A 15,353-nucleotide genomic window follows, 5' to 3' on the forward strand; every position below is an offset into this window, starting at 1 on the left:
CCATCCCACTCTGTTCTACTGCTGTAACTAAAATCTAGGGTCAGAGTGACAGGCAGGGGATGATCTTTTGTGCCAAAGACAAAAAATGGCAAGGAGAAAGCTCTAGAGGAGTGATCCCAATTGGTAATTCTGGTGAAAGGGTCTCCAGGATTAGGAAGGGACAAAAAGACCAGAACAGAATGGCTCAAGAAAGAGTTGCTGAAAGTAAAAAACAAATAACAGATACAGCTTGTTCAAATCAGGAGCAATCGAACAAGATGAAAGCTGAACACCACATGTGGCACGAGTGACGTCTCCACAAGGGCAGGGTAGTAAGTTTGTTTAAATGTTCGGGGCCAGTTAGTGGAACAGAGGAGGGATGGTATCCTGAAGACACGAGAGTGATTTCCTCCCCCACCCCCAAAATAAAGCCTTTGAGAGGATAGAGGGAGGGCTGGGAAAGAAGAGAGGAAATAAAATTAAAGATGGTGGTGAAGGAATGGAATTCTTGTGAATGAATTAGTATTTAGGGGAAGTTAATAATGGGTACCCAGTTAAGAAAAAGGTCAAAAGAGAGCAAAGCTATAGTGGAAGGGGAAATCTCCTAGTAGGGTTTATAATCCTTTGGAGAAACACAGTAACATAGGTAGAGGTGGAAATACAAAATGAGATGACGGATGGAAGGGCTTGATGAGTTGGTTGAGTTCTGTAGCAAGCCTACTACAAAATCGAAGGGCCGGAGGACAGAGGCTTTCTCTGCTTTCCACTGTGTCACCTGAAGCTAAAATGTCCTGGCATGCGGGAGGTACATTCCATCCATTTATTGATTGACTGAATAAATAAAACACACGATCGAGGGACCCCAAACACTAGGACACTGAGTAAGAAAATGTAATGGTTAAGCCAATAACAAGGTCCAGGGTCCCCCAGAAATGGCAGAGACCTTTTATATAAAGGCAGAGCATTGCACTCAATGTGTCAGAGCCATTGAGGATTTGTCAGGGTGTAAAGACTCTGGTCAAAGGCAGTAATAAGTACCTGGCAAAGTGAGAATGAGGTTGCAGACATGCACTTAAGTGTAGGACAAAAAGGCTAAGAAAAGAAAATTAGGGACTAGCCAAGGAGATGAATCAGGATAATGTAGTTGGTGTAGAATCTGACGTTCTTTAGAATGCCGTTGTTTGAACTAGAGAAAACTTGAGTTAATCAAGGATTAAGAACTTGAGGAAAGGACCATCCTGTGACACCATATGGAGAACAGGTATAGATTGCCCCATGTTGAAGATGTCTTGGGAGTCAGGCATAAATGTAGCAGGTAGAGAGGGACAAGTTCCATCCAAGGAACAAGGGGCACAGGGTGTCAGCCTTAAATATCATTGATGAATTCGTATACCATGTAATGTGAATACCATGTAATATGAAAGCCTTTGTAATGGTCAAATGTTCTTAGCTATAGGAGTCACCAGTTGAAGTAGAGATGTTGAATTATTCCCACATAGAGAATTCCCCAAGCATGAGAAAGTTCCAGAAAGAAAACCTTTTATTTTCGACTTCATAATGCTGTGTAACCCAAGTCTTGGCAATATTTTCTCTCTGTCTACTTTTTACAAGTGGCCAGCAGTGCTGAATGAAATAGTAAAATCTGGTTTATCTGGAGTCCTGCACAACACACACACTTATTATTTTATGCTCAGCTGTTAGGAGCTGAGTCTATAAATCAGTTTTGAAACTTTTCGTAAGAAAAGTCTCTGCTTGTATACTTCTAAACATCTGGTCAGACAGAAAAAATAAAATCCACTTACCTATCCAGATGCTATGTCAACAACTAGGCTAAACAAATTAGTATTTAGAAATACCTAAGAGGTGAGATTTCTTTTTCAGTTTTCAGAACACAAATCAGAAAAACAGCTGAGTAATGGTGACAACTGGATCCACTGCTCTCAGGGTCTGTTTCTTAAAAGAGCAATGAATGGGTAGCTAAAGCAGTGCCTTCAGCTGCCAGCTCTAGAGAGAGCAACCACACAGCTGAACCCTGGGAGCCGGGAGCCCCGAGGAGCCGAGGATGCCCCAGCAAAGCTCAGCCCCCCTCGCCGCCTTTCCTGGGTGAGCCGCCCCTGTGGTTTGGTGCAGATCACTTTTCTTGGCTCAGATGCGGTACCTAAGACAGGGATCATTTGTCAAGTGAGCACGCGGTACACAGGGAGCTCTAGGCAGATTATGGAAAGAGAGGGAGGAAAGGGAGGGAGGAGAGAGCTCAGGAGAGAGAGAAGCAAGAGAGGGAAGAGGGCGAGGAACGGAGCGGGCTTCTCCAGGAACAGCGCTTTCCAGGCACTGGAGATTCAAGTTAGACTGGGTGCCTCGGCGCCGCCTGGGAGCAGGGAGAGACTGGCAACTCCCCGCATGGCTCTTCTCATGTGGGATGCTTAAGGACGGCACACTGGAGAGAGTAACTTGGAGAGGAGAGGAACTGGCATGAGGATTCCACCAAAATGGAAGGGCTCCTGTCTCCGATGAGAACGAAGGTAAGGAGAGTGAATCTTAATTTCTTTTGATTCCGCTTGGACGTGCAGAGAAGGCAGCAGAGGTGCCGGGAGCCTCTGTGAATGGGAGGCTCACTGAGCTTTTGTCTTGTTTCAGAACTAAGGCTGGTGAATGCAACTGGATCTCTGAAAGAATAGGCTAGCCTCAAAGGCAGCGCGATCTGTGGGAAGGGGAAAGAGGGGCGGGGGAGAGAACCATCTGTCAGTGTGGACAATGGGAATCCTAGTAAATGAGTTCTCCTCTTGCTTGATTAGACAGCCATATTTTAGAAGGATTTCCAATCACTCTTCTTGGAGGCTGTGCAACCCTTGGAGCTGTTCGTTGCAGGAACTACCAATTTCTCTGGCGGCGTTGCTGTTTAAAGCAGAGCATGCCCAGCTCCTGCTGGAAATATCCTCTTTCCTCCTCCTCTTCTTCAGAGCAAGAGGGTCAGGGAATCCTCTGTGGAAAGTAGGTTAATGCATTCTGGAAGCCAGTGTGTTCTCAGAGAGCTCCCAGACCTACAGAAAAGAGTCCAGAGCACCAGACTTGCCTGACATCTTGAACTTGGTCCTGAAACATTTAGAGATGCTCCCAGGGAACTGCTTACAGTCTCCTAGAAGCTCTGGAAACTTGTTTTCCTTGGCTGGAGTTTGCTTTTTCACTTGAGAAAGGGATGCCTTGGAGCTGGGGCTTTCTATTAAAAGCTCAGATGATGGGGAATCTATTTGATATTTGCTGCATCCACATATAACTCTAAGTGGGTGGGCCAAAAGTTCTAAATAATGCTAGAAATAGTACTTTCTTTATTCAGAAATTTAAAAAAAAATGGGGAAATTGGCTTTGTAACCACATAGCATAGATAAAGCCAATAGAGTAAGGCTTTCATTTACCTCTTCTCTTTGATGCGCCATTCAGTGATTCCAGCACAAGCATGTTGAATATTTTTTTCTTGCTAGTTAATGAGCATGACCACAATGTATTAAGAAAATATTAGAACTAGGGTCTTAAGCATGAAACCGTCCCATCCTTTGGGAGAATTCCTGATCTCCCTCTCATCTGATAGTTGTTCTGGAAGGATCGCCCCAAGAGAGGGTTTGTTACCAGAGAGTCTAATTCCAACCCTTTGGCTGTCTGTCCATCTGTCTGATCTTCTGTGAGATCCGTCTGTAACCTGTTTGCTCTCACTGATTATGTAGATGAAGTCCTGATGGTTGTAGGCTGCATATCTCAATCCAAGGGGCTGTGGAAACAGCAGGTACCAGTTCATAATATCTTGTACTACTGCAAAGAAAATGGCAAATGGCACCCTTTATTAACAGGATAGTATATGATAGTATATGAATACCTTCGGGGATGTTATTATAATCTGTTTATTTGACTAGTTTTTGAAATTACTGCCTCAGACCCTCTATCCTTGTACCATGCACACTCTGCTTCCATCAGATCAATGGATCTGAGCTCATAACCTTACAGGAGTACAACTCTCATAGACATGGAGGGGAGTTTCCTATGCAAATGAATCAGGACCCAAACGCTGAGTAAGTCCCATGGTGGGCCGCTTAAAATGGCATGCTGTAGTAGGGGAGAAATAGACGTCAGGGGGTCAGACTACTCATATATTATATTTATCATTTAATTCACAGCACAGTTTGTTCCTTAACCATCTAGTTGTCTAGTGAATGTCGAAACTATGGGGGTTTGGGTCCCACCAAAGTTCAAACATAAAAATCTCATATAGGAAACTGATTCTTATTCAAACCCTTTTTTAGATTTCAAGGTGTGTGTGTGTGTGTTAAGTTGCTCCTGTGGATTCTTCTTTCATTTCTTTATTTCTGATGCTGGAAATTTATATATCCATAATGAAGATTCAAATTACACTTGAATTTGGCAACATACAGTTGCCTACTCAGGGAACGGGACTTGACTATGAAATGAGATCCCATTGGTAAGACTCAGCTTTAGTTCCTAAATTGCTATGTCCTGTGTTGTTGAAATTGCCCAGTGATTTTTGAAAATTTACCCAAAGACTTATATCAGTGATAATGTGTTGTCATTTTTAAACTTTATTCCACATTATGCCTCATTAAGCCTATTCTAGAATATTCTCCTCCTTTAGTAAGGATTCAGCTTGAAGTTTCTGATTTCATGGTATCATGAGAGCTGGACAAAGAAAGCCTCCTAGAGCTAAATTTTGGTGTGTTATGGTTACTTAATAACTTACTGACAGTTTAAAACAAGTGTTGAGGTAAATTGGACATCATGCAGTAATTTCATTATGCCATGTAATAGACTTAACCAGTCTAAATCATGGGTGCTTAATGCATTTTTATCTGGGGATTTGCATAATTGGCACATAAATATGCATGAGATTAACTGGAAGTGGCAAAACAGGGTGGGCAAAATGTCCACGAGTGTGAAAATGAAGGCAGTTGCAAAGGGGGCACCTGAGCACACACTGTCTCCTGGGTGGTGGCCACACTTGATGTACCTAGAAACAGACAGGGCGGCAGCTGGCCTCCCCATGTCACAGGCAGTGTGTTGTCAGTGATACACGGGCTTAGCACAGCTTTTGGCTCTCGGCTGGATTCACTTGGGCACACTACTTATTCTTTCTTTTCTATATAATGCAATCTAGAGAGTCTCCAGGCTGATGGATATACTTCTGACTGGCCTCCTGGCAGGCTGTGACACGGACCTCAGGATTCTAACCATAACAAATGATGTTTGCAGAGGCAGGGGGGAAGAAAAAGGGAAAAAAGAGAGACGCTGATTGAGTCGTTTCTCCTATGAGGGCAAAGGAAAGAATTTTTATAACTGTTCATCTTTGTGTACTTTTTAAAATGTGTCCTTTTCTGATTCGATTTTTAATCCACCAACCTCCGTGATTCTCTTTAATCCTCGGTGCATTCCCTCCAGTGAAGGAGGCTGGCAAAAAACATCCCCCCTCATCTTCGGCTTCTTGTGATTCCTGCTTGCCAGTGCCTGCTGTGGAGTTTGCAGTGAGCACCTGGCCAGGGCCATGTGTACTCAAGACAAGTCTGCACTCTGCAGGGTGTGTGTTCTGGGCCCGCCATGGCGTCAAAAGAGGATGAAGAAGGAAGGAGGAGAGAAAAGAGAAGAGGAAGGGAGAGAGGAGAAGGAGGGAGGGGAGTGAGGAGGGGTAAGGTGGCTTGTTGGACATCCATCTTTTTCTCCTTCAGTTTTATTGAGATAAAATGACATATGGCACCGTATAAGGCTAAGGTATACAAAGCCACAGAAGTTTATTTAACATCCATCTCTGCCTGTAGTTACCAAAAAATACCAAAAATCTCTTTCCTTATGATGAGAACTTCTAGGATTTCCTCTCTCAGGAACTTCCAAATATACCATACAGCATGGTTAGCGATAGTCACGTGCTGTACATTCCATCCTCAGGACTTACTGTTCTTATAACTGGAAATTTGCACCTTTGGACCACCTTCCTCCAATCCCCCCCCACCTCTGGCAAACTCAGATCTGATCTCTTTTATTGTGAGTTTGGTTTTGTTGTCTGCTTTTTATTTGGTAGATTCTGCATGTAAGAGGGATCCCATCATGTTTGTCTTTCTCCGTCTGACTTCTTTCACTTAGCTTAATGTCCTCAGGGTGAGTCCATCCATGTTGTCACAAATGCTGGAGTCTTCTTCTTTACGGTTGAATAATATTCCATTGTATATGCACATAATTTCTTTATCCATTCATCTGTCCACAGATGCTTTTCTCTTGTCTTGACTATTATAAATAATGCTGCAGTGAAGATGGGGGCACAGGTATCTTTTTCAGGTACTGATTTCATTTCCTTCAGATAAATACCCAGAAGTGGAATCTCTGAGTCTTATGGTAGTTCTATTTTTAAATATTTTGAGGAACTGGAGGTCCTTCTTTGCATCCAAACAAGGTTATAGATGTTTGTTTGTCTGTTTATCAAATGCTTGCACAGTAAGTGGAGAGTGGACCTAAATTAACCTCCCTAGAAAGACTGGAGTTTAAACTTCTACAAAGTTTAACTTGGCAATTTGGTGACTATTTTGTGGACTAGCTGGACTTTTTAGTTAGTGTGCTGTGATATTATTGTCTTTTTAAAAAACTTTGTTATTTGAGAGAGACCTAGAGAGAGAAAGCACACACAGAGGGAGAGGTAGAGAGAGAAGCAGATTCCCCACTGAGCAGAGAGCCTGATCCAGGGCTCGATCTTAGGACCCTGCGATCATGACCTGAGCTGAAGACAGATGCTTAACCGACTGAGCCACCTTGGTGCCCTATGTTGTCTTTAATACCTGTTTACATCCATTTACAATTACAGTCCATTTACAATTAGCTAACTTCCCAGAGAAGATGCTTGGTATCTATCTAGACTTCCCTTATTGCTACCACAAAGTCATTGTGTCTTCCTTTATTGCACTTCAGTTACTTTCTGGAAGGAATGACTTCAGATCTGTGTGCATAAAGTTGTTTTCTAAGGGAAGTCTTCTGAAAGGATCATCCATTTATGAAAGGGACATTTACAGGGAACTGGAAGCTGAGAGAATCAAGAATGAGCATTTGAATTGTGTCCCGTGAGTCCAGCTCTTGCATAGCTACAGTAAGTGCCACACATAGCTCCGGTGAGTCCAAGAATCATCCTTCTTCACCACACTGCAATTGAGGGAGCACATTAGATATAGATGTTAGATGGAAAAATCCTAAAATTACAGATAATGCAGATAGCAAAAGAAAGAATCAAAAGAGTACAATCAAAGGTTCTCTGGCTCGTTAGACCAATAATCATACAGTACATGAAACCCTTACAGTTACTTAGAATTATGCTAAATCGGCTTGAAACTTTGCCAGGACTCCATGGAGCATAGTGGCTGAAATGATCCATTGTGTTCCACCTTCTTGATACAGGGATTCTGATAAAATATTGAACTATCCCTTTTAAACAGCTCTGTGAACCAGGAATCATTAGGGACGAAAGAATGGTAAGCCTGAGCAAGGAAGACTAAGGAGGGCTTCACAATTACTGCCAAACACATGAAATATCCAGAAGATTATTCACCAGCTAATGACAGGCTATCCTTTATCTTCACGGAGGCTTAAATAAGAGGAAACCTGCAGAAGCTGAAGCGTGACAGGTTTAGATTCAATTCAAGGCGCTGTTTCTTGACATCAAAATGTTTTCCTGAGAAAGGTTGGTATGGTTTCTAATCTAAAGGCCTCTGAGACATGTAAGGTTGATCCTCCTTGTGAAGCCAGAAGCCTTTAAGACATCCCATGTTTTTATGGTGCCATGAATTTTTACCATAAAGCCAATAAAACCAGAAATAGGTTTGTTTATGAGGCATGCATCAAATTCCTATACACAGAGCTCCTGTAATGCATTTATTGAACCACTGAACTCAGTTGTGTGCAAATAGGAAATGAGTTTATTCATTTTCAAACAACCCCTTTCAAGGCAAATGTGAACTGTTCAAAGGAAGGTGAGGAGTGTAGGATAATTTTTTGTGTTAATGTGGAAAAGGAGATGTGCGAGGCATCATAGCCTGTCCTAATGAGACTACAGACTCACACCTTAGCTCTGTCCCTTCCTGCGGTGTTTCCTGAATCTCAGTTTCCTCATTTGTAAATGCATACAACAATAGGACCTATAGGGGCACCTTGGGTGGCTCAGTTGGTGAAGCATCCAACTCTTGATTTCAACCCAGGTCATGGTCTCAGGGTGGTGGGATCGAGCCCTCTGTGAGGGCTTTGCGCTCAGCAGGGAGTCTGCTGGAGATTCTCTCCCTCTGCCCCTCCCACTGCTTGCTCTCTCTCTCTCACAGTCTCTCTCATGCTATCTAAAGTAAATAAATAAAAATGCTTTTAAAAAATAGGATCTATATCAAAGGTTGCTGTTAGAAGTAAATACTTTTTAATGCCCACAAGGTCTTGGTACATCATAACAAATGCTAACTAGTACGAGTACGAATGTATGAGGAAGTATATAAATGAATATATGAAGAAATACAAGTTTCATGACAATGTTTGGAATGAGTTGATATCATCATGAGTAAAAGTAGGGAAGGCAGGCAATGTATTTTCAAGATGTTGCTGCTGAGACACGGAAAGAGCGTTCCTCCCACTGCAAGATCCCTGTGAAGTGGGGTCTTTGCCTGTCAAGGTGCGGCTCAGAGAGCCCAGAATAAAACAGTTGTTTCTAGAGCACGAATCCCCTCTCATTAGAATAAAGCCTTTCATGAGAAGTAATTATGGCAGGTAGATTGTTTAGAGGAAAGGACTGTAGACGCAGCTTAAGCCGAAGGGTTCCTCTCTAAAACCTCAAGAAAATCACCTTCCTCCTTTAGTCTTTGGTTTTGTCATCTCTTAACTGACAACTTAGTAAAAGAACAATCTCTCTTTTATGCTTTGGATCTTGCAAAGTTGAACCTACATCATCTCACGTGATCTTCACTACAATAGCTACAGTCCACCAGGGAGGACTGGGGACAGGCAGCAGCACAGGAGGCTCCTTCTGGGGATGGATGTTCCAGATTGAACAGCTCTTACATTTCCCAACAATGAAGGTTTGGCCTTCTAAGACTAGGCCTAGGCAAAGGCAGGATGCAAGCCATATTCCACACCCCAGAAGGCAGATAAAAGAGTCCAGAACAGACCACAAGTGTCAGCCTGGTAAATGTTGGCCTTTCAAAGCCATGGTTGATTTAAAGTCCTTTCTGTCATGTCCCAACAAAACTCCTGTTGGCCCAGAAGATTTTATGAAGCCGTCTGGACAGCCCTGTGGAATGAGGATATGCAGGCCACTGGCTTTGTCAGTCAGGGCCCCGAGTGGCCCGCTTCTAGGGGTTGGGAGGCCACGCTGCACTTGCAGGGGGAGATACCCAGTTGGTGAGAAGAAGGCAGATGAAAATCCCTAAGCCACTGACCTCACACTGTATAATTAAACTGGAATAGGAATGTGGTGGGTAGAGCATAACATAACTGACGGAGGGGGAAGGCGTGACATGAGGATTTTTGATGATTTCTGATATATACAAAATTGGGGAGTTGATTAATTTGTGGCAATTCTATTCATGTTCCAGTCAGATCTGTGTGCTACATCCCAAGCGGGGGAGGAAGAGAACTCGGAGCCGCAGAGTAGTCCAGCCATTCTTCTATCTCATTTACTTATTCATCCAGGGAGGACTCATTACACGTTCATATCGAGTGTCAGGCAATAAACATTTACGTCTGTCAATGTTGTACAAACAAAAGGAGAAATGTTGAAGGGTCCACAAACAAAACAAAGCAACCCAATCGCTTTTCCTTGAAAATGAGTCAGAGTGCACACTCCAGGAGCTACAAGCAGGAGAAAATGATTTTTCCAAAGGCCACATTCTTTTTCACTAAATGTGATGCTTTTAATACAAGAAGATGATAGCAATTGGGTAAATTAACTTCACATTGATATTCAAAGGGAATTACGTTAATGGTAATAACTGAGTGTCTTCAAAGGGAAAAAATGCCTGAAGGAGGATCCTATTTAGTCTTAAAAGGTTTCCTTTATTTTACACAAAGAGCATGAACTTGGACATATTTCCTAAATGAGGAAACCTAAATGTAGTCATTTCTCCTAAGATTTCAAAGTAAAACACTGTATTTAACACCAGGGAAACCAGGTTAGAAAACAGTATAGGAAACTATGAAATATATAAAGACCAAAGTCTTTACTTCAACAATTAGCTTTGAGAACTAGAATAACCCTAAGCACATACATGTACTTTCTACTATTCTTCAGTCTTCACAGATTCTTGGTGAAAGATTCATATTTAGTGTGCCTGCCTATGTGTGTGTGGGGGGGTGTCATTCACTTCCAACATTGATGCTTCGAAGTTGATTCCAGTGCCAGTGTATATGATAGAAACAGAGCAGGATTTAGATATTACCCTACAAGCTATAAAGCAAGTCTTCATTTTGTAGCTGGAGTAAATCATGGTTTCCTCTGGGGCAGAGCTCTTGGGTATGTCTACCATGGGTAGATTGGAATAATATTAACACTTACTCTAAGTTACTGTGTTTTCATTTTGGGGATAAATAAGACAATGGAGCATAGTATGTGCCCAAGGATATGCCTAGTATATGCGAGGAGTGAAGGATACTTAAAACCTTTAACCCAGGGGCACCTGGGTGGCTCAGTGGGTTAAAGCCTCTGCCTTCAACTTGGGTCATGATCCCAGGGTCCTGGAATCGAGCCCCACATCAGGCTCTCTGCTCAGCAGGAAGCCTGCTTCTCCCTCTCTCTCTCTGCCTGCCTCTCTGCCTACTTGTGATCTCTGTCTGTCAAATAAATAAATAAAATCTTTAAAAAAACAAACAAACAAACAACCTTTAACCCAGTGCTGGCCAGTAGAAATATAATTTAAACCACAATGGGAGCCACAGGTATAATTTTATATTTCCTAGTAGCCACATTAAAAAAATTAAAAGACACAGGTGTAAGTAGTTTTAATAATATTTTTTATTTTAGCCAAATATATCCATCATTATCATCTCCCCATATAATCAATATAAAAATTGTGAATGAGGTATTTTACATCTTTTTTTTCCATATTGTCTTCAAAGTCTGGTGTGCATTTTATAGCACATCTCAATCCAGACTGGCCACATTTCAAGTACTCAGTAGACACACACGGTTAGTTGGCTATTGTGTTAAACAGGCTGGCTCTACCTGATTTATTGGTACAACCAAAGAACCCATAAAACTGGGATTTGTCTAATACTGGTAAATTGCAGTTGCTCTCCTAATATCCTATTTTGACCGTATAGTCTCCCTGCAGTGCTATTTTGTCGTCGGGATTTTGGCACAGCCCGGGACCTCTGGTACAAGCATATTTGGTCGGATGAATACCCAGAGCGCTTTGACCTCTGTAGAGAAAGCTGATGATCACACACAAAGAATGAATTAGCTCAGTGCTCCCATTGTGCGGGAGGGACACAGGGTCAGGTCAGAGGGCAAATGTGGACACAGGGGACCGGAGAAGTTCTAAGCAGTTCACTTGGTGGTTTTCCATACTTTCTTCCCAGTCAATTTAACACCGATCTTGAGTTTCTCTCAATCTCTCTCTCTCTTCCAGTCCACGTGTTGTTTCAGATATTTCTCTTTTGTTTAATTGCATGCCTGTGCGGATTTTCTAAGCTAGTTGCTGCAGATACCAAGGCACTCTGATATAAGGGTATCGTCAGCTGAGGGAGCATTTCCCTGCGGTCTCCCCAGATAATTGGGTCCAAGTTCTTGTACTTGCTGACCGCTGTTATGTAAGGCCTCCAAAAAATCTGTCCCCAGTCTACACCATGCTCAGGTTTTATAGCTACACACCAAAGTCATTGCTTGAATTTGTCGTTTTTTCATCAGCCCCTGGCTATATCCCAGAGACATATTTGAGTTAATAGAAGCATGCACTTATTGTTATGCCCCTGAAGCTGCTCCTCTCTCTATGTTCCTTATCTCATGGGCTGACAGACCTCTCTATCCCGGCCCATGGCAGACACTTGGGTCTTTATACCCCTCTCCTCACGCCCTGCTCTTCATATCTCATCAGTTTCCATGTCCTGTTATTTCATTTCTCCACTATGTCTTGTCTTTCCCTTCCTTTTCTTCCACATGGTCATAGAGCTGGTGCAAGTGGCCATCTTCTGACTGGATTCTTCCCATAGTCTCCTAGCTGGGCTTTTGGCTCCATGATTCACACCCTCTCATCCATCAGTTCATTACTGATGGAGCCTCTGTTCTAAACCACAAATCCAGTCATGTAATTTTTCTTCTCAAAATTCTTTAGCTGCCCCCATTGCCTTTGGGAGAAAATTCTAGCCTTAGTGTGACACTCAGGTCCTTTGTGATCAGTACCTGCCTACTGATCAAGTCTCTGCTGCTACCACTGCCTTCTGGGATCTTATGCTCTAGCATTACTGATGCTTTACCACGGCCCATGACTTTGACTTGGCAAATCTCGTGCCTAGATTATGCTCTCCTCTTTGTCTACCTGGAAATTCCATAGTCCCTAGAGTTGACTCAAATATCACTTCTTCCATGAGGCCTCCCCTGATTTGAGGGGCAGACTTATTAATGTCTCTTTTTTCCATGTCTCCACTGCCACATCCATTACCTCCAGTAAACACATTACACCTGCTACACCCGGTCATTCATATGATGTTCAACAGATGGCTGTTGAACAGACAAAACCATCATCCAAGGATTAAGCCCTTAGGCTTGTCCCAAATAGATGGGAAGTTTAGCTAAATGCAGAGTTAACATTTCATTCATGAAATATCTGCCTTATGTCCTGTGTGTGCTGTACCGTAGAAGGTTAATATTCACCTACAGATGTGTACATGCCAATTGCATAGGATTAGGTGGCCTTCATGTGAGGCAGAACAGCAGGGCACACCTGTAGCAGGAGCTGTGTGCTGTGTGCTGGTGTTGACTGGGCTCCAGAATGAAGGGGACAATGATGTCATCTGCTGAGTTCTAGCCACTGTTATTCATGCATGAGTTAGGTGTCTTCATCCCCATTTTAAAGCTGAGAAAACTGAGGCTCAAAAAAGCCAGGTAACTTTCCCAAGAAAGTTCTACCTCCAATAAGGGGAGGGAGCCAGGATCTGAACCCTTATTTGGCTACAAATCCCATACTCAGTCTTTTCACTAATCCAGATGTCTCCCAAACCTATCTTGTGGGTTTTGGTATTCTGATTATGATATAAAGATGACAAAGTTCCTCAGGAAGAAGAATGAAGGATGAGCCAAATGACAGTAGGTTTTAGGCCCCACTTGGGAGCAGAGATAGACAAGGAGCCTTGGCAAAGTCTCAAAGGCTCTATGTAAGATCCATGTCCCAGTTGTGTTGGAACAATTGCTGAATGCCCTCTTCGTTATATTAGTCTAATGTATGGCACCTCTTTTAAGAAGCACAGGTGAGGGACGCCTGGATGGCTCAGTTGGTTAAGCATCTGCCTTCGGTTCAGGTCATGATCCCGGCATCCTGGGATCGAGTCCCACATCGGGCCCCCTGCTCGGCAGGGAGCCTGCTTCTCCCTCTGACTCTGCCTGCCTCTCTGTCTGCCTGTGCTCACTCGCTCTCTCTCTCTCTCTCTCTGACAAATTAAAAAAAAAAAAAAAAAAGCACAGGTGAGTCTTTTTCAACTTGGTTTTAGATTCAGTTTATACTTTTGTTATAACTTTCAGGCCTGAACCCCAGGGCTCCCAAAGGGTGACAAGTTTTGTCAGTGGAAATATATGCCTTCCTTTTCTCTGCCCCTAGGAGCTTTTTCTCTATCAAGTAAATGAACCACCATGAACAGTAAAACCAACTACTTTAAGAAAAATGCTTTTGCTTTAAGAAAAGCACTTATCCAGATTGCTGCAAAGTTCCTTTTACTTTACAGACTAATATTTTCATGTAGAGAGTCTTGATAGAATAAGAAGAGAGTAAATAAGCCTTTTTTTGATGGAAAAACCCAATGAGCTCATCAGACAAGGCTTGTACTCAGGTTTACAAGCTCTGTCCCAGGCAAGCTCTGTTCCATGCGTGTCTGGGCATCTATAGAAGCTTCAAACATTTCCATTAAAGTGTTCTTCAAGCAGAGTTGAGTTTTATGTAAGATGACTGATTTGTTAAAATGTTTTCTTTATCATGGTTTATTTCAGGTACACAAAAAACACATAAAGAGTATAGACCTATATATGTATCAGTTAGCTTAAGAAAATAAAACTGCTGATAGAGTTGAAGTCCCTGTGTACCTTCTCCAATTGCACCCCTCACTCCCCTCCCAGAGGTAATATCTATCCTGAATTTGGTATTTATCATAACATATCCTTATTCATATTTTTATTACAAATATTTTGTGCCTAAGTATATACATTCCAAGTGTATGAATCTTCTGCAATGTGTTCTTTCCACTCAGTAGTTTGTGTATGTGTGTGTCTGTTGGGGGGGGTCAAGAGCATGGATGTGCACAGTTGTAGTTCATTCATTTTCCCTCCTTTATGAATTGCTTGAGCATAACGGTGCATGAACGGTGCATATACCATCAGTCATATATCTGTCCTCTTGTGGGTAAACCTCTCTCTCTGTCTTTTCAATCATTACAAACAATATTGCCATGTCTGTTCTTATACATGTCTCCTCTTACACTTTTCCCTAGCATCTACACCTGGAAGGGGAATTGCTGGACTGTGAGGTATGAGCATCCTAACAGTGACTAAATTGCTCCCCAAGGACAGTGACTATTAAAACATGTTTTATTTCCCTTATGCTACACCTCTGTCTCCACTGTGTTCTGTGGTATGCATATCTGTGGACAATTAAGGACGCCAGAAAATAGGCAGTGTAAATGTTCCTGCCTACATACAGAAACATTGCTACATTGTGTCCATGAGAGTAAGAGAGAATTTTATTACTTCCCTCCAAAACTTCTATTCACTATCATTCCACTCAAACATGTACTTTCAGTATCATTCCAGTATCTCAGCTTCTTCCCTGATGCTCATTGTATTATCTGTATGGCATTGATATATGTCACTAATTAATGTATTAATTAATTAATATATGACATCCATCAATATGGCCTGGTCAGGGTCACTTGATTTTATTGTCCTTATGCAAACTTCATAAAACTGTAAGGACTGTTAGTAGAACCAAGCTCTCGTCCTGTAAGGCTGTCAAAGGAAGGACAGTGTCCATGAGGAAAGGTACAGGAGCTAATCCTTTGAGCTTCCCTTCCCTTTCCTTGAGGTCCATCTTCCTTGGGGATTGTTCATTATTACTGCCACCACTATTAGACTGGCCTCAAGGGCAATATTCCTATTTTCTAGAACTATT

The 15,353-nt window shown here is 42.4% G+C and overlaps 1 protein-coding gene across 2 annotated transcripts in view; it reads left to right on the forward strand.

Annotated features, from left to right (window-relative positions):
• The window catches only part of FRMD4A (FERM domain containing 4A), a 622,361-nt gene that overhangs the window by 167,259 nt on the left and 439,749 nt on the right, over positions 1-15,353 (forward strand). The window contains exon 1 of one of the 2 annotated variants that reach the window (XM_047739605.1): positions 2,333-2,501. The exons of the other annotated variant lie outside the window; for it this stretch is intronic. Within the exon in view, the coding sequence (XP_047595561.1) occupies positions 2,469-2,501 (33 nt within the window). The 5' untranslated portion in view covers positions 2,333-2,468. Of the gene's footprint in view, positions 1-2,332; positions 2,502-15,353 lie in introns of those variants that run through there. 2 annotated transcript variants of the gene reach the window in all.

The sequence above is a fragment of the Lutra lutra genome, chromosome 8 (genome assembly GCF_902655055.1).
Source record: "Lutra lutra chromosome 8, mLutLut1.2, whole genome shotgun sequence".
Taxonomy (NCBI): domain Eukaryota; kingdom Metazoa; phylum Chordata; class Mammalia; order Carnivora; family Mustelidae; genus Lutra; species Lutra lutra.